The sequence below is a fragment of the Euphorbia lathyris genome, chromosome 7 (genome assembly GCF_963576675.1).
Source record: "Euphorbia lathyris chromosome 7, ddEupLath1.1, whole genome shotgun sequence".
Classification (NCBI taxonomy): Eukaryota; Viridiplantae; Streptophyta; class Magnoliopsida; order Malpighiales; family Euphorbiaceae; genus Euphorbia; species Euphorbia lathyris.
Window position 1 is genome coordinate 62,019,383 of NC_088916.1, and position 20,442 is coordinate 62,039,824.

At 35.1% G+C, this 20,442-nt stretch overlaps 1 protein-coding gene across 1 annotated transcript; it reads left to right on the forward strand.

The window, feature by feature from the left end:
* Positions 1 to 19,111: 19,111 nt before the first annotated feature.
* On the forward strand, positions 19,112 to 19,519 carry LOC136234676 (PHD finger-like domain-containing protein 5A). Its single transcript, XM_066024142.1, has one exon. It carries the CDS (start codon positions 19,187 to 19,189, stop codon positions 19,517 to 19,519), a length of 333 nt encoding a protein of 110 aa, XP_065880214.1. The 5' UTR covers positions 19,112 to 19,186.
* The last annotated feature ends 923 nt before the right edge of the window (positions 19,520 to 20,442 follow it).

The following is a 20,442-nucleotide window of genomic DNA, read 5'->3' on the forward strand; positions in this document are numbered from 1 at the left end:
CCACTGGTTGCCAGAAAATGCTAAAACTTTTCTGAAAATCGGGTAAAAACATTAAAAAAATATCAATTTAGCAATTATAAATCATAAGAGATAGTTAATCCTAGATCTGTCACGGTATAATATAAGCAGAGAATATATACCTATATTTTGAGGAAAAGGATTTTCCAGTACAATATCATGGTTGATCTGTGAAATAAGTATTAAAATTAGGCAAAAAGCATCCTGAGGCCCCTGATTCTTTCATTGTTTGATGTATTAAGCCCTCGATATTTTATTTAGACACTTTGAGCCCCTGATCATTCATTGTTTGGTGCATTAAGCCCTCGATCTTTCATTTATGCACATTGAGCCCTTGATATTTCTTATATGGGTGTATTAGGCCCTTCCATGAATCAATTTATATATGGGTATATTAAGGGTCTGTTTGGTTAGGTTTATATAACCGCAGCGTTTAGCATTTCCTCTTGACACTGCAGCATTTTGGAACTTTTCACGAAAAGCTCTTTTCTAGAGTTTTTCATGAACAACTGTTTATAGTTACTTGTTATTGACAAAATTATCTTTCTTATTTCCACAAAATGTGTTTCCTTTTTAACATTATTTTTTTATTTTTAGAACATAGTTATCGAAAAATAAGGTTTTATTGTGTTCAATAAATTTTTTATTTTTTATTTAAATTATTTTTATTAATTTGTATAATACATTTTTTATTTTTAAATTTATTTGTTGATTAATTTAAAACATGTCCATATTATTCATTTTAAATACTAACAGCAATAGTTCAGTATAATTTTACCAAACTAATAATTAAACAACTAATAACAAACAGCCAACAATAACAACAAACAGCTTACTACAACCGCAACTAACATCAACAACAATATCTATTAGTTAACAGTTGAATCAAATAGACCCTTAATACACCTATATATGAATTGATTTGTGGAAGGCCTAATACACTCATATATAAAAGATCAAGGGCTCAATGTGTCTAAATGAAAGATCGAGGGCTTAATGCACCAAACAATGAAAGATCAGGGGCCTTAGGATGCTTTTTGCCTAAAAAAAAATAATAACAAGCGCGTCAAATTTAAAACAGCATACACATACATATTCAGGTTAATTACATTAATAGTCACTGAATTTTGAAGTTAATTTTAAAAAGGTCCTCAAAGTTTCATTTTGTTTTAATAAATTGATTAAACTTTCATTTTTATTTCAATAAAATCATTACAACCGTTCTAGACGGAAAAATCACATAAATAATATGGCCGACACATTGAAAATCTTTGACTTTTGTGTATAATTAATCACGTGACTGTCATGTTATACGTAGAGTTCTTTCCAATATAATTGTCACGTCACTATTTTACTAAATTTTTTTATCTGAATTTGTTGAAATGACTTTATTGAAATAAAAATAAAAATTCAGTCACTTTATTGAAACAAAATAAAATTAGGTGACCTTTTTAAAACTGATTCTAAACTTTAGTGGTCATTTATATAATTTATCCATACATATTCATAGAGTTTTAGCTAATTAGGATTGCTCAAACCTCCTCCAATTAATCATATATATGGAAAAAAACAATATCTGTAGGGATTATTTTCATATGAAGTGAATATAAGAATATCATTAATTAAAAAAAAAGGAATCTCATTAATTATTTTTAAGTTAAAATTAGCAAACATTATAAATGACCAAAACTCTTTTAATTAACTCTTCAAAACCAAATACCTTAAATTTGGCTGCAATGCGATTAATTGATCCAATTAATTAACTCTTCAAAACCAAATACCTTAAATTTGGCTGCAATGCGATTAATTGATCCAATTTATCAACATTAAGGTTAAATGGCTTTTGGCTGCCAACATTAGGATAAAATTGCACCATTTTAGAGATTAGGAATAAAATTATTTTTGGTTGCCAACGTTAGATGTAAAACTACATCATTTTAGACATTAGAAATAAAATTGCTTTTGGCTGCCAATATTAGAGGTAAAATTGCACCGGCTTCTCGAATAGGCAATGTTGGGCTCGGGTAAGAATGTTGGTCTAAAGTCGGGGAAGAGACAGAACATGTTGGGTCTAAAGCCGAGGAAGATCAGATCAGTCCCCAGAGGTTTAGACGTTCCTGACTGTAACGTTAAGGGTATTTTTAGAGCCGTAAATGAGCCGAGCCGCTCATGAGCGATTCGATGGTTGGCTCGATTTGTAAACGAGCCGCTCGTGAGCACGATTTACTGGCTCGGTTCGTAAACAAGCCGAGCTTGAGCATGCCAAAGCTCGGCTCGAAAGCTCGCGAGCAAGCTCGATTAGAACATTTATGAACAAATTTTGTGTTAGTTCATAAATATCTAAATTTAATATTATTTCATTTGCTATTAGATGAGTTCGTTCACAAACATAATAAATGAGTAATGGACGAACTATTTGTAAGAATCTTGTTTATTTATTCACGAACTTTGCTTGTGAGTTTGTTTATGTACACAATTAAAAAGTTACTTGCGAGCAAACTTAACAGATATAATTAACTATTTACTCACAAACAATTTATGGTTAGATAATTTTCTTAATGAACCAAGTTCAAAGAGGATTTTGGGTTCGAAACAAACTCAAAGCTCGGCTCGAGCTCGTTGAGCAAGACAAAACTCGACTCGGGCTCGAGCTCGTTAATTTTATAGCGAGTCGAGTTTGAGCAGGTCAAAGCTCGGCTCGATTACAGCCCTAAGTATTTTACACCTTATCCCAAATAAATATTAACCAGAAATACAAAATAAAAAGGCAATAATCATTTTGGTTTCATGCGTTATGCACCAAACTGGTTTCCTTTGATCACGAAGTCAAGGTATAGAGGTCAAAGTAAAGTTGACAACAGCTACGTTTTGGACCGGAACTGAGGTGGATGATATGTCATATATATGGCAAGCATAACCCATAATTCCATAAGCAAATGTTAACTTATCCATGAAATATCTAAAGTCTAAGTTTAGGAGTCTTAAGAGACCGAATTTTTTATTATTATTATTATTATTAACTCGTGTATTGACTCCGATTCCAAACAGTTAGAGAACCAAACAGGTTCAAATGGATTCGGATTCTGATTCCATATTAAACCAAACATAATAAATAATTTTTGTTTCCGATTTTGTAGTTTTAACCAAATGGACCTGAATGGTCAAATTCATAGTTAAATATAGGTTTATTAAATCATAGATTTAACAAAGCTTTGGAATGTTTAGAATCTTTAATTATGATTCTAATACGCATAGATTTAACAGTGAATGACTAAATTTATTTGGTTATCTATAGTTTTTTTTGGTAGTTTGGGAATTACAAGAAAACAACAGCAGCAAAACAAAGAGAAAATTAAAGACAGCAGGACAAGCAAAGAAAACAAAGGGGGGAAAAGAAAAGGAAGAAAACAAAAACAAAAACAAAGCCAAGAGCCAAACCAAACAACTGGATCCAGATTACATTACAATACTTCTAAGGGAAGATTTCCCTAGTTTATCTTCTTGAAGCAGCTTGCAGATTTCCTGTGAGGCTTGGATTAAGGAGAGGACGCTAGTAGGTTTCTCTTGGACAAGGGAGGCTAGGATGTTGGCACACTTATTACTTTCACGGTAGATATGACGAATGCTAATGGACTGAAATGCTTCCATTTTCCTTTGAATAGCTCGAATTAAGGACTTGGAGGGATGGTGGATGGGGCATATAGAGTTAACTATAGTTTATTTAAACACTACTGGTCGAGGCGACAAATTAATCTATTATTTTAGATTTTTTTTCCTCATCATAAAATTTATTATTTCAATTTTATTTGATATATTATTCACTAACAGTAATGGAAAAAAAAGCCCAAATAACATACGGGCCCAATCTGCTTTTGTTCAGTTACTTCCAAATTTTGTCAACTAAACCACGTTTCTGTTTTTTAGGCAGAAATAAATAATTATAAATATTCAAGATTATATAAAACATGATTAAATTAAATTAATAATAATAAAATACAATGGACATCACATATTTAGATGGTACTGATGAAAATGAGTACGAAATTAATTGAAACATGATTAAATTAAATAATAAAAATTGATACCGATGAAAATGAACGCAGCTGATTTAGCTGGTAACAAATTTGGCATATGGATATTCACCCTTCAATTTAAGGGCACTTGTGTTCGCGGTTGTGGGTTGTCATATTGACATAGCAAGGACAGGCATCATAGTTGCCGGAAGTTCCTGGAGGAACGCAAGCACAACGTGATACAATTCATCAAAGGGAGCAGAGCACTAATAGCATACAATGCACTCAGGTTGCAAATACCCATCACACCGTACAAAACAAATTCATTGCATCATAGTTTCTCTTTCCTCTTTGTACAGCTGTATAGTTTTCTTTTGCTCCACGCCTAAAAGGCATCTTTGTATGTATATAAATATCTCTATGTTGAGCTGTTAATGGCAAGGAATGAAATTCCATTTCTTCACATTTATTTCTTCACATTTCTAGGTTAAATTCCTCCAACTTTATGATGGTATCAGAGATTTTACTCACTGATTAAATTTTGTTTTTCTTCTTCTCAAATCTCACGAATACCCAAAACCCACCATGGCTATCACAGCAACTAGCCCCTATTATATTGCAGCAAATGAAAACCCTTCTCTTGTCCTGGTTACATCGATTCTTACTGGTCCTAACTATCATCAATGGGCTAGATCTATGAGGATGGCTTTAATGTCGAAAAACAAGTTTGGATTCGTGGACGGAACCATTCAACCACCAATGGAAGCAGATACTTTGTACTCTGCGTGGCAAAGATGCAACACAACTGTGCTATCATGGATAACACACTCTGTTTCCCCTTCAATAGGCAGCAGCATCATTTGGATTGATGGAGCCGAAGCTGTCTGGAACGATCTTAAAGATCGATTCTCACAAGGAGATAATATTCGTATCTCAGAGTTGCAGAAAGAAATTCAGAATTTCAGGCAAGGAAACTTATCTATATCTGACTATTTTACTCATATGAAAATATTGTGGGATGAGTTGATAAATTTCCGCCCACTACCTGTTTGTGATTGTGATCCTTCCTGTAAATGTGGTGCCATTAGTAAGTTTAGGAGTTATTTAGACTCTGACCAGGTCATAACTTTTCTAAGGGGTCTGAATAGCAATTTTGCTATGATTTGCTCTCAAATACTCCTTATGGAACCCCTTCCATCTCTTAACAAGGTCTTTAACCTCACTACTCAACATGAAAGGAAGACAAATTCCCTCACAACACCTACCCAAACACCAGATCCTGTAGCCTTTGCAGCTTCTCAAAACTCACAATACACAGCCAACAAATCTCAACAGAACAGGACCAATTTCAATTCGAACCAGAAACGCTACAACAACTCTAGCAATCACCAAAACAAACAGCTCCCCACATGCACCTATTGCGATAAGGAAGGTCACACTGAGGACATTTGTTATAGGAAACATGGTTTCCCACCAGGATATGGGAATCGAAACAAGGGAAATTCACAGTCCAGATACAGAGCCAATCAAGTTCAGATGAACAACAATACTGGCAATACCCAACATGATTCCAGCAAAAATCAGAATGAGGAGGTACCTTTTACTCTAACAAGGGCTCAATATAATCACATCATGAGCCTAGTCCCTAACACCAAACATGCTGCAGAATCTTCAAACACTGCTCAAGTTGCTTCTGCTTCGAGCCACAATACCACCCATGATCAACATTATTCTGGTATTGTATCTTCTACCTCAAATGAGAAAACTCTAAATACTAGCTGGATTCTTGACACAGGCGCTACTGACCATGTCATATGCGACCTCAAGTATTTCTCATCTCATAGAGAAGTCACAAATTACACAGTTCAACTACCAGATAATCACTATGTTCCTGTTACACACATAGGCACAGTGCACCTTAGTGCCACTCTCATCCTTCATGATGCACTTTTTGTCCCAAATTTCAAATACAACCTTATATCTGGTAGCAAATTGATTGCCTTTTCCAATATATGCCTCTGTTTCACCTCATTGTGCTGTGTTGTCCAGGATCTGACCACATTTCAGATGATTGGATATGCTAAGGCTAGGGACGGCCTATATCACTTTGAACCACCAGATTTTACCAAGACTTTTTCTGCTGCTACCAAAATGATTCCAAATGACACTTCTCTTTGGCACAAACGATTGGGGCACCCTTCAATTCAAAGAAGCCTTACTCTACAAAGATTTTTCCCTCATTTTGTAGTACCTTCTGGTCATTTTCCCTGTAATGTCTGTCATTTAGCTAAACAAAAGAAGAAAAACTATCCTCTTAGTTCTTCTATGTCTGATGAATGCTTTGACTTATTACATATGGATATTTGGGGGCCTGTGCACCAATCCTTTAATGGAAAACATTATTTCCTAACCATAGTTGATGACCGTAGCAGATTCACTTGGTTATATTTAATGCAACATAAGTCTGAAACAAGGGAAGCCATTCACACCTTTAATCATTATGTTCAGACCCAATTTCGTAAGAATATTAAAGCTATACGGACAGACAATGGTGCAGAATTCCAAATGCACTCTTTTTATGCACAGTTTGGTATACTTCATCACACAAGTTGCCCTGAAACGCCGCAACAAAACGGCGTTGTCGAAAGAAAACACCAAGACATTTTAAATGTCACAAGAGCCTTACTTTATCAAAGCAACTTACCAAATACATATTGGCCAGAGGCAGCAGCACATGCTATTCACCTCATCAACAGATTGCCCACAAACACAACTCAAAATCCCATCCCATATGTTACCTTACATAAACAGCCCCCTAATTGGCATGATCTCAAAGTGTTCGGTTGCTTGTGTTATGCGTCTACCTTTGATAGACACAAAACAAAATTGACCCCTAGAGCCATCAGGTGTGTTTTTATGGGTTACAAACAGGGCACGAAAGGCTATAAAGTGATGGATCTCCAAACCCATAAAATATTCCTATCTCGTAATGTTTATTTCTATGAGCATCACTTCCCCTACAAACAACCTCAGGTCCCACAAGATGACCAAATTCCCCTTCCAAATCTACCAGCCTTTGACCCATCCCTTGATTATCCTTCAGGCGAGGAGGAAACACCTATTATTCTTACTAACAATCCAAATGAAAATGCAGGTGATACTGATACTGATACAGGAGATGGTGATTTCAATGGCAGCCCACATGTAGAAGACAATGTTGCCAATCCGTCCCAAATTGTTAGACGATCAACTAGAGAGAGACATCCACCTAAATACCTACAAGACTATCATCACCGTCTAGCAGGATGCAATAGGAGTGTACAAACAAGTAAGGTACCTAACTCACCTCATCAATTGGAGAAGTGTCTCTCCTATGATAACTTGTCTTCTTGTAAAAGGGCTTTTGCCATCAACATAAGCTGTCAGCAAGAACCGACCAGTTATGAAGAAGCATTGCAAAGCCAATATTGGCGGGAAGCTATTCAAACTGAATTAAAGGCGCTGGAAGCAAACAAAACTTGGTCAATCACCAAGCTTCCGATTGGGAAGAAACCGATTGGATGTAAGTGGATATTCAAGATTAAATACAAAGCAGATGGCTCCATAGAGAGATACAAGGCTCGGTTAGTGGCCAAGGGTTTTACCCAACAAGTCGGACTCGATTTCACAGAGACCTTCGCTCCTGTAGCAAAAATCACCACCATCAGACTCTTTTTGGCTCTCTCAAGTATGAACGGCTGGTTACTAGAACAAATGGATATAAATAACGCCTATCTCCATGGCGAAATCTCAGAAGAAGTCTATATGGTGATACCGCCTGGGTGCACAACAAATTCATTGCCCACAGAGGTGTGTCGATTACACAAGTCTCTATATGGACTCCGGCAAGCGGGGAGACAATGGAATCTAAAACTCACTCAAGCTCTCAAGAACTTTGGTTTTCACCAAACAACATCAGATCCGTCACTATTCATAAGAATTTCAGGTACCAGATTTCTTGCTGTATTAGTATACGTGGATGATTTATTAGTGGCCTCAAATTGCCAAATGGAAATAGACTCCGTAAAAGCTTATTTACATGATTTGTTCAAAATTAAGGATCTTGGATCCCTGAAGTATTTTTTGGGCTTTGAAATAGCCAGAAGTTCACAAGGCATTCACCTATGCCAAAGGAAATATTGTTTAGAATTGTTACAGGAGCAGGGATTCCTGGGAGCCAAACCAGTAAATACACCTGCTGTCCCAAATTTCAAGCCTTCAGCTTCACCTATTCCACTAAAAAATGTCCCTGCATATAGACAATTGATTGGGAAACTCTTGTACTTGACACACTCTAGACCTGACATCAATTATATCATAGGACAACTCTCTCAGCATCTAAACAACCCAACTCAGGATGATTTGCAAAGAGCACACAGAGTGCTTCGATACCTTAAACAGTCTCCTGGACAGGGCCTATTTTTTCCAACTAACAACACTGCTGAACTCAAAGGTTTTACAGATGCAGATTGGGCAGCCTGTGTTGAAACAAGAAGGTCTATAACAGGTTTCTGCATTTTTCTAGGCAAGGCATTGATATCATGGAGATCTAAAAAGCAGTCCACTGTGTCAAAGAGCTCCTCCGAAGCGGAATATAGAGCCATGGCTATCACTGTTTGCGAAATTCAGTGGTTATTGTACTTAATGAAAGATTTCCACATCCATCAAAATGGTCCAGCAATGATTTTCTGTGACAATTTAGCTGCATTACACATAGCCCACAATCCAGTTTTCCATGAGCGTACCAAACACATAGAGATAGACTGCCACTTGATTCGTGAAAAGCTCCAAGCCAACATTGTCCATCTTCTACCGATCAGATCACACCATCAATTGGCAGACCTATTCACCAAAGCTCAACACCTCCCTCAGTTCAACCATTTCAAAACCAAACTCGGCCTATTGAATATCTACATGCCTCGTTTGAGGGGGGGGGGGGGGTGATACAATTCATCAAAGGGAGCAGAGCACTAATAGCATACAATGCACTCAGGTTGCAAATACCCATCACACCGTACAAAACAAATTCATTGCATCATAGTTTCTCTTTCCTCTTTGTACAGCTGTATATTTTTCTTTTGCTCCACGCCTAAAAGGCATCTTTGTATGTATATAAATATCTCTATGTTGAGCTGTTAATGGCAAGGAATGAAATTCCATTTCTTCACATTTATTTCTTCACATTTCTAGGTTAAATTCCTCCAACTTTATGACAACGAACACAGCATGTTCCACATGCTCTATGGCACAGCCGTGGCCTCGATGATAGCTTACACCTAGCTGCGCAAGCTCCGCCGCAATCTATTCAAAAATATGTTAATATTTCATTAAAAATAATCAAAGATTGTATAATATCAAGTACGGATCTAGAGGGGGGTTTGGGGGGCTTGAGCACCCACTGATTACCAGAAAACATTAAAAGTTCTTTAGAAATTAAGTACGGTTTTTAATTGTTTTTTCATGTAAAATCACTAAAAAAATATTAATTTAGCATCCATAAATTAGAAAAGAGACAGTGAATCCTAGATTGGTGTTACTGTATAATATAAGTAGGGAATATATACCTATATTTTGAGGAAGGGGATTTTCCAGTACCATACCCTGGTTGATCTGTGAAAGAATTGTTAAAATTATCAGTGAAGATTAAGTGAGTGAAAAGTGAGAAAGATTGGGAAATTAAATAGAAAAAGGAATTTACCAAAGGATTGGATTGAACAATTCCTAGGAGGAGGATGACAGCCATTAGAGTCTTGAGGTTGACGATGGCCATTTTCTTCTAACTCTGATTTAATTAATCACTAATCAGCAGCATGAAATTAACATGAAAAGGAGGCTGTATTTATAGCTACTCACTCACAGGTTAATTACATTAATAGCAACTGAATTTTGAATTTAATTTTAAAAAGGTCCCCAAACTTTCATTTTGTTTCAATAAATTAATTAAACTTTCATTTTTATTTCAATAAAGTCATTACAACTATTGTAGACAGAAAAATCACATAAATAATATGGTAGACACATTGAAAATATTTGACTTTTGTGTATAATTAATCACGTGACTGTCATGTTATACATATAGAGTTCTTCCCAATATAATTGTCACGTCACTATTTTAGTGATTTTTTTATCTGAATTTGTTGAAATGATTTTATTGAAATAAAAATTAAAATTCAGTAATTTTATTGAAACAAAATAAAATTATGTGATCTTTTTAAACTGATTTCAAAATTTAGTGATCATTTATATAATTTATCCATACATATTCATAGAGTTTTAGCTAATTAGTGATTGCTCAAACCTCCTCCATTTCTCTAGATTGGTCCCTAATTCAAATGAAAATGGTTTTTAATATATTGAATTTAGATATCAAATTCAATATAAGAAAACAAATATCTTAATTAAAAAAATTAAAAAGGAAATTGATTAATCTCAAATGATTTAATCAGATATATGGAAAAAAACTATATCTGTATATGAAGTGATTATAAGAATATCATTAATTAAAAAAAGGAATCTCATTAATTATTTTTAATTTAAAATTACAAAACATTATATATAACCAAAACTCTTTTAATTAACTATTCAAAACCAAATACCTTAAATTTGGCCGCAATGCGATTAATTGATCCAATTTATCAACATTAGGGTTAAAATGGCTTTTGGGTACCAACATTAGGATAAAATTGCACCATATTTTAGAAATTAGGAGTAAAATTACTTTTGGCTGCCAACGTTAGATGTAAAATTACATCATTTTAGACATTAGGGGTAAAATTGTTTTTGGCTGCCAATATTAGAGGTAAAGTTGCACCAGCTTCTCGAATAGGCAATGTTGGGCTCGGGTAAGAATGTTAGGTCTAAAGTCGGGGAAGAGACAGAACATGTTCGGTCTAAAACCGGGGAAGATCGGATCAGTGCCCAGAGGTTTAGACGTTCCTAACTGTAACGTTAAGAGTATTTTTAGGGCCGTAAATGAGCTGAGCTGCTCATGAGCGACTCAGTGGTTGGCTTGATTTGTAAACGACCCGCTCGTGAGCACGATTTACTGGCTCGGTTCGTAAATGAGCCAAGCTTGAGCATACCAAAGCTCGGCTCGAAAGCTCGCGAGCAGGCTCGATTAGAATATTTATGAACAAATTTTGTGTTAGTTCATAAATATCTAAAGTTAATATTATTTCATTTGCTATTAGATGAGTTCGTTCACAAACGTAATAAATGAGTAATAGACGAACTATTTGTAAGAATCTTGTTTATTTATTCACGAATTTTGCTTGTGAGTGATGCAACGCGGAATCCACTGAGAGTTTTAAACCGTAAACTCACAAAGGCTAACAACTTATCTAGCTAAACTAGAAGGAGTGGATCCTAATTTATGGACTAAATCCATAGGAATAATAAAATCCACATTGTTGAAGGATAAACCTTAACAAAAGCTTCTTGAAGAAGATATAATTTTGATTGATAAAAAGTTTCCGTATTACAAGAGAAAGAGATGAATTTATATCATCTCAAAAACCCTAAAACAAATTACATAAAAGGGTAAATCAAATAACTAATTAAAATGATAAGAGAAGGGGTAAATAGGGTAAAGGTAAGTGGAGGGGGTTGATTTATAGATGAGGAAAGGAGCTGAGGGACCAAAAGTGTAAATAACCAGGAAGCTGAAGTAAGGAGCAAGTTGCTGAAAAGTGGAAGTACGCCCTGCGTGTCCATCAGTACACCCTGCGTGTCTTGGCTGATGAATTCTTCTCAGGATCAGACACTCCAATACGCAGGACGTGTCCAACAGTACGCCCTGCGTGTCTTGGCTGATGAATTCTTCTCAGGATCAGACACTCCAATACGCAGGGCGTGTCCAACAGTACGCCCCGCGTGTCTTGGCTGATGACTCTTCTCCAGATCATCCCTGTTTTACACGAGGAGCGTGTTTTCTCAGCACGCGGAGCGTGCTTGATCCACGCCTCGCGTGTATGACCTCCTGGGCTTTTCTTTGGCTCAAGTTTTCAAGTACGCGGAGCGTGTTCATCTCGACGTGGGGCGTGTCTGAGCAGATATGTTGTACTGTTCTGGCCTCTTTAATCGCTTGTTGCTCGCACTTGGTTCTTCCTCCGGCTTCCCTTGCTTGGACTCGACCCTAGGGAAAGATGCTCTGCATCAGTGAGCTTGTTTATGTACACAATTAAAAAGTTACTTGCGAGCAAACTTAACAAATATAATTAACGATTTACTCACAAACAATTTATGGTTAGATAATTTTCTTAATGAGCCAAGTTCAAAGAGGATTTTAGGTTCGAAACAAACTCAAAGCTCGGCTCGAGCTCGTTGAGCAAGCCAAAACTCGATTCGGGCTTGAGCTCGTTAATTTTATAGCGAGCCGAGTTTGAGCAGGTCAAAGCTCGGCTCGATTACAGCCCTAGGTATTTTACACTTTATCCCGAATAAATATTAACCAGAAATACAAAATAAAAAGGCAATAATCATTTTGGTTTCATGCGTTATGCACCAAACTGGTTTCCTCTGATCACGAAGTCGAAGCTCGGCTCGAGCTCGTTGAGCAAGCCAAAACTCGGCTCGAGCTCGAACTCGTTAATTTTATAACGAGCCAAGCTTGAGCAGGTCAAAGCTCGGCTCGATTACAACTCTTGGCATTTTACACCTTATCGCAATTAAATATTAACCAGAAATACAAAATAAAAAGACAATAATCATTTTGGTTTCCCTGTAATCATGAAGTCAAGGTGTAGAGGTCAAAATAAAGTTGACAACAGCTACGTTTTGGACTGGAACTGAGGTGGATGACATGTCATATATATGGCAACCATAACCATAATTCCATAAATCCAGATAAGCCCAATTTTGTCCAACTCAATTTGACTTAACATTCTTTTTCTAGAGTATAAAAGGTTTACCTAAAACGTATCCTCAACTCCCTCATATTCTAATTTTTTATATATTAAACTTTAATCTTTTATTTAAAAACATTAAATATTATTTATTTCTCGAAAAAACTTTTCTCTATTATCGATAGTTTCAAAGGAGAGTCCATTGCCAGAGCCTCTCAGTGTTGTGATGTCCATCTCGTGGGATGGAGCAGGTCAAGAGAGGGGGTTGTGAAGCTGAATACTGATGGTTCCTGCCTCAGTAACGGTAAGATTGCGGCTGGAGGTGTGCTTAGAGATGTAGGGGGCGTCTGGTTTTCTGGGTTCTCCCAGAATTTAGGGTTGGGTTCTTCCTTTTCTGCGGAGCTCTGGGCTATTCTTACTGGAATCAATCTTGCTAAAAGGCTGGGTGTTAAGAGGCTCTCTGTGGAGTCTGATAATTTGGAAGCAATCAAAATGATTTCTGAGAATCATTCTATGGGTCTTAACAGTCGCAACCTCATCAAAGCTATTATAAGGCTTTGCTCCTCCTTTGAGTTCGTAGAGTTCAGACACATTTTTAGAGAGCAGAATCGTGTTGCTGATCGCTTGGCGGCGGCGGGCCATGAAGGGACGTTAGGCGTTACTACCCTTCCTGTTTCCCCTAGTTTCATCTCTCATCTTCTCTTAGAAGATAGGATTGGGGTTAGCTTCCCTAGGCTAATTCCTGGGTAGTTTGTTGTTATTCGTTTTTCTTTTCCTTTTCTACCAAAAAAAAAAAAAAAATAAAGCACGTTTAAGTCAATTTCGGTGTGAAAATATTACAAAGCAGGTTTAGTCGCTAAAAGTTTTCATGAAAGGTCATTGTATATATATATACACACTAAAACATTCGGCCGTTGATAAACTCATGACTATTCATCTTATTACGACGTTGATTGTTTTATATGGATGAGATGTAATGCAATTAGATTGTTGAATGTATTTTGAATTAATGGTGATTTTAAGGAACAACCTCGTGATTTTATTGATCACACCCTTATTCAATGTATATATACGGTTTTACACAATCTAATTAAGGTGCATATGAAAATTCCTGCTCATTTGGATGTAGTATAAAAAAAAATATCTTCAGTAGTTCAATTTTTTGAGTTTGAGGGCTCCAAATTGATTGTTGACCTTATTTCCACACTAACAACACATTTTGACTCTATTGCTTAATTTATATGGATAACCTATTTTCTTAAAAGGATGTGGATCATCTATTGATTAATAAGAAATAACACTTGCAGAGGTCGTAGCTTCTTTTGGTAGAACGGTTTTCTTTTTTATTCTTAGCCCCGTCCCTGGGCCTGGTTGGAGGGGCGTCTGCCCATAGCCTAAGGAAATGAAAGCTTCCAAAAATACTCTTTTATAGCTTTTGTTGTATATTAATATAGAAAAAAAGTACCTATTCAAACATGAGAATAGGATTTCAGCCCTCGTTTGTCGGTCGTTTCCTTTTTTATATAACTGTCTATCCTTTACAGTTAATTAAGGATGTAATTTCACATTTGACAATCACTAATATATCCTAAAATACATGGAATTTTAATAACTAAAATATACATATAGTCCATAAAAATTACATTTAATAAAAATTATAACAACTCAACAATTAATCAAAAAAAAACTTAAAACACAATTTTGTCGATTTATCTCTATTTTCCAATTACTCAGTCATCTTCTTCAATCAATTCCCCCAAATCCCAACAATTTCTAATTTATCTCTCCCACAAATAGTTATATTTTTTCAACTCTGCATCTTTATTTTTCAATTAAAGGTTATATAAATCCTCCTTCAATTCATTATTCATCTAAATTCTTCTTTATATCTGAAACTGAAAGCCATCAAATTTTCTTCAATAATCACAGCAAATTTGGGTTTGAGAGAAGAAAAAATGCATCAAACTCTCTTCACTCAAACCAGACGCCACTCCCTTTATTATTCTTCTTCAAGCTTTATTGGATGATAACTCTGGAAAAGGTAATTTTTGTTTCCATCATTTTCATTGTTAAGGTTGCCAAAAGACAAAACAAAGGCAGCCTTAACAATCTGTCGATCCTAGCGATATGCTTACTCCAATGGGACTCTCTATAGAAAGGCAGTCGTCCTCCCTTGGCTCAAATTCATATCGAAAGTCGAGGGCAACCACTACATTTGAGAAATTCACCAATGAGTATGTGGTTCCTATTAAGGCACATGTACCATTACTGAAAAGTCCTACCTCCAAGGTCTATACTGGCCATCTGTAGATTCGTCCATCGAGAATTTAGTCAAAAAATGTGAAAGTTATCAAGTACATGTCCATTCATATAATCTTCCAAGGTCCGTTTTTAAGACATTATCACACCCTGGCCTTTTCCCGGCTGCATCCAGGCAAAGATGTTTTGTGATCGTGGCTATAGATCATTTCACTAAATGGGCTGAAGTGGAACCCTTTGCAAAAATAACTACAGAAAACACTATCTCATTTCCTCCAAAGGAACATCCTTGACCGTTTTGGAGTCACACACTCCTTTATAACTGACAATGGAAAACAGTTTGATTATTCCCTCTTTCAAGGATTTTGCAATAGATGGACGATCGTAAGAAGGTTCACATTAGTTGCCCACCCTCAAAGTAATGGCTAATAGAGGTTAGCAATGAAACCATATTACGTGACATCAAAGCTAGGTTATATGATAGTGGTCTCTCCTGGGCGGATCATCTACACTCAGTACTCTGGCCATACTACTCTTGGGCTTTTATGTCCTATATACACTTGTTTTAGGATATAAACTAACTATAAATGAATTATTCTTTTATCATATGTTTTATGAGATAGTATGTTTAACTATATAAAGGCATTGATCTTTTATCATAACTAAACAAGTTAAATAAAATAAAATCTCAAGTTTATTTAAGTAATCATAAAGTGTTCATACAAGCATGGAGTGGGACTATACTTTATAATAAGCCAATAAACTTAAAGCTGCCCCAAGTCAAGTAATATGTTTAGGGATTAACATAATGTTGTTGAGACTTGCATGTAACAATGTCTTCTATTGTAAATAGAGAGCTGATCTCACAAGCTTTAGATATTCAGATATCTAGATAGTTGTATGGATCCGGTGAAGGAGTTCATTAGGATTGGGGACCCGACTTGAGATAACAAGATGGATGGATTTATCTGGTGTCACATTTTCATCTTAAAGGTATTAGTAAGTATAAGTAATCCTCAAATTTAAACAAACTTTAATTAGTGATTCTGGATTATGGAATGTGATGCTTTGACTCTGTTTAAACACGGTCCATACAGGAGGGCTTATAGGGTGTGTGCGAGCATGCGTTGGGTAACACATGAAGTAATTGCAGGATAGTTAAAGTTAGATTGAGCATTCATCACTCATGATAGATATGACATATATCAATGGCCTCTTGTGGAGAATTAACTTGAAATCCTTACAATGTGATATGTTTAAGAGTTGAAATCTAGATTTCACTTAACTTATCTGTTCGGAGTTAATTCTACCTGGACAAGTAAAACAAACGTCTCATTATATGTAACTCTACATATTCCATAGTTATAGATTCATTTACGGATATAGTTGATGAAGGATCAAATTATACTCGACCTAATACGGAAAGTAAACGTCAGTATCAATCTAGCTTCTTATCACTATGGGGGAATGTTTACAGTTCTGTTAGTAATAATCTGTGCACTCATTTCCTTATATATTTAGTTGAATTAATTTGTTTAAATTAATTCCAATAACTATATACGGCTAGTAGTAGTAAGAACTTATTGGGTCACACATTGGACTATGAATCGGAGAACAGAATGGTAATTTGAGAGTGGGAACCACATGGGGGCCGAAATTTATATGGTACGAGCCTTAATTTATTAATTTGGATAATTATAATTTGATTATAGTTATAGATAAATTAATTATAGGATTATAATTCTATTATGAAATATGAATTCTAATTTAATTAGAATTGTGAATTATTAATTATGTGAATATATATATATATAGATGAGAGACCAGGTATGACACATTTCTTATGGTGTGACAAGCATTATTGTGTGACAATGACCAATTTTGTAATTAACCTGGGGAAGGTGACAAATTTGTAAATAAAAGGAAAGAGAAAATTATTTTATTTCTTTGCTTTAAAATGCATTTTCCCGACTTTTCTAACTCGTTTTTCAAAAAAATTTATACCGTTGGACTCGTCTTAATTAGGCGGTCATTTTAAGATCTAGAAGCTCAGGTAAAAAAAAAATTCGGTGAATAGAATCCGGCGATTTGTTTTTCTGTGAGAAAACAAATACCCAGAAAATTTTTAAAAAAATCCAAAAAATGTAAAAAATCATTCTGAGAAACTTTAATTCTTGACTCAAAGTGAGATTCCTTACGGTTTAGTCCGAAATCAACGGAATCTGGCGATTAGATGGGCGTTTTCTGGCGAGAAAACAGTAAGTGCCCAGAAAATTCTCAAAAAATTTTAGAAAATGTAAAATATTATTTTGAGAAACTTTAATTCTTGGGTCAAAGTAGGATTTTTTACGATTTAGTCCGAATAAAACAATTTCCTTAATTTTATTCATTTTACATGCTTCAACAATTTATTGGGTCAAAATCGTAAGAAATCTCATTTTGAGCCAAGAATTAAAGTTTCTTAAAATAATATTTTACATATTTTAGAATTTTTTGATAATTTGTTTTGGCACTTTTTGGTCTTACCTTTCAGCACTGTTTGTTGCAATATTTTGTTGGAACAATATAACAATTTTGTTGAAACAATATAACTATTTTGTTACAACAATATAATTCCAATATAAGAATTAGAATTATTTTCTAAATAATATAACTAATATAAATTTGAAGATACTATATTAAATACTAAGAAACAAAAATTAAATTTAAAACATAGATAATAAAATTGATTTCGAAATATTGGTAAACTGATTTATTATATTGGAACAATATAAGTTTTATGATGGAATAATAGAACTATTTTGTTGGAAAAATTGGTACGCTGATTTATTCTATTGGAACAATATAAGTATTATGTTGGAACAAATGGTACACTGATTTGGAACAATTTCGTACATTGTCGGAACAATATAAGTAGGACAAAAAACGTGCCTAGAAAATTATTAAAAAATTCTAAAACATGTAAAGCATCATTTTAAGAAACTTTAATTCTTGGCTCAAAACGAGATTCCTTACGGTTTTGACCCAACAAATTGTTGAAGCATGTAAAATGGATAAAATTAAGGAACAAGTTTTATTGGGACTAACCCGTAAGAAATCTCACTTTGTTCCAAGAATTAAAGTTTCTCAGAATAATGTTTTACATTTTCTGAAATTTTTTGAGAATTTTCTCGATAATTTGTTTTCGTCAGAAAACGTCCACCCGGATTCCGTTCACCAGAATTTTTTTTACTTGAGCTTCAGGGATCTTAAAATGACCGTCTAATTTAGACGAGTCTAATAGTATAAAAAATTTCGAAAAACGAGGTTAGAAATATCGGGAAAATGTATTTTAAAGAAAAGAAATAAAACAATTTTCTCTATCATCTCTTTCCTTTTATTTACAAATTTGTCACCTTACCATTTTCAATTACGATCAAAACTACGTAGTTTTGTTATGTCACATAATAAGCTCATTGTCACAACCTAACCCCTTGTCACACTGGATCTCACCCATATATATATATATATATATATATATATGAGTGAGGCTATAGCAAGGGATTCCCTTACTTTTTATTCTAAGGTAAGAATAGCCTTACTCTAATTACCAAACAATATCCTCCTAATTTAATTAACCAATTTTAATTTAATTAAAATCTTAACCCCTCTCTTTCTCTCTCCTTCTCTGAAACCGATTCACATGGTTCTCTCTCTGATATCTTTGATTCACGACTCTCTCTCTCTCATTGAAGGTGCCTAGAGATATATCACTAAGATAATATTTCTGTCAAGATCTCTGTCCAAATTGGGTGATTCGCTAATTAAAATAAATTAGTTGCTGAATTTGACCAAATACTTGTTGGCGCTCCTGTCTCATTTCCTCATTCCTGCTTCGACATTGACGTCGACGTCCAACTCATCAAGTTCTTCCTTTATAACAAAATCTGGCGTGTTTTCCTCCGATTGTCCTTTCTTCGATGACTGGTGTTGATTTACAGGTTATAGATATAGTGGAATCTGGGACACTTGATCATGGCCAAGCATCATCCTGATCCGATTATGTGCAGGAAGCAACCCGGAATAGCTATTGGAAGACTTTGTGAGAAAGATGATGGAAAATGTGTAATATGTGATTCCGACGTGCGTCCTTGCACGCTAGTACAAACCTGCGATGAGTGCAACTATGAATCGTTCCAAGGTCGATGTGTCATCTGCCAGGGAGTTGGCATCTCAGATGCCTACTACTGCAAAGAGTGCACTCAACAGGAGAAAGATAGGGATGGATGTCCAAAAATTGTTAATTTAGTAAGTGCCAAGACTGATCTGTTCCACGAACGAAAGAAATACGGTTTTAAGATGAGATGAAGATTTTATGCCTGCCCATGTCTAAAGCCTAAACTTTAAAGCATGAATGGAACCATTAGAGCAGTTGATTAGAACCTAAATAGACTTTAAATACGGTTTCAATAGGCGTACTTTTTCAATAGATTAGGGCAGGTGCTAAGGTTGTGCAACCATTGTTATAGATCATTGTGGAAGTGTCAATGGAGATGACAGAGATTCTAAGGAAAACAGGGGTAATGTATAGGAATTTGGTTTGCGAAAAGAATTCCACAACTGCAAAAGACACATGAGTGCACTAAAGCACATGGAGAGGTATAGACTCGATGGGGTTGTTCACTTCAATGTCTATTCTCTAGATTTATTTGAAAGCTTGAGAGTAACTAGGAAACTTTAACCTTTTCGGTAATATCTTCTTAAGAAGGTGATTTCTTTGAAAAATAACTATTTATTGTCATTACAGGAATGTTTTTTTTTCTGTAGTTTCTCTGTTTAGTCTTGATATTTATAAACATGTTTAGTCGTGATACATAGGTTCACAATATTCTTCTTTCGTGGTGGTTCAACTACAATTAGAAGTATGTCCCTTCCTTACATGCCATTATATTGTACAAATTAAAGCATAGTGCAGTACCATAATAACAAAAAACAAAATCAAAACAAATTAATGAACAAAACTTCAGAAACCTTACACAGTACTCAAATGGAAATTCAAGGTCACCCTTTAAAACATGATGTAGGTTAGCAGACAGAGCTTTCTCTTTTTCCACAATGAAGAGAGGGAGAGACAAGTCTGGAGAAAAGGAGAACAAATGTAATGAGTTGCAAACTGAAATCTAAATGAGCGAATGAGTTTAGCTCCTTACCCTTTGGAATTTGATTTTGATTATCGCATTAGAGACCATGGATGTGTTTTCACCAAATATAAATAACGAAGACGGTTTAGG

Coding starts and splice junctions, on each gene's coding strand:
- LOC136234676 (XM_066024142.1), top strand. CDS start 19,187: ATGGCCAAGCATCATCCTGATCCGATTATGTGCAGGAAGCAACCCGGA.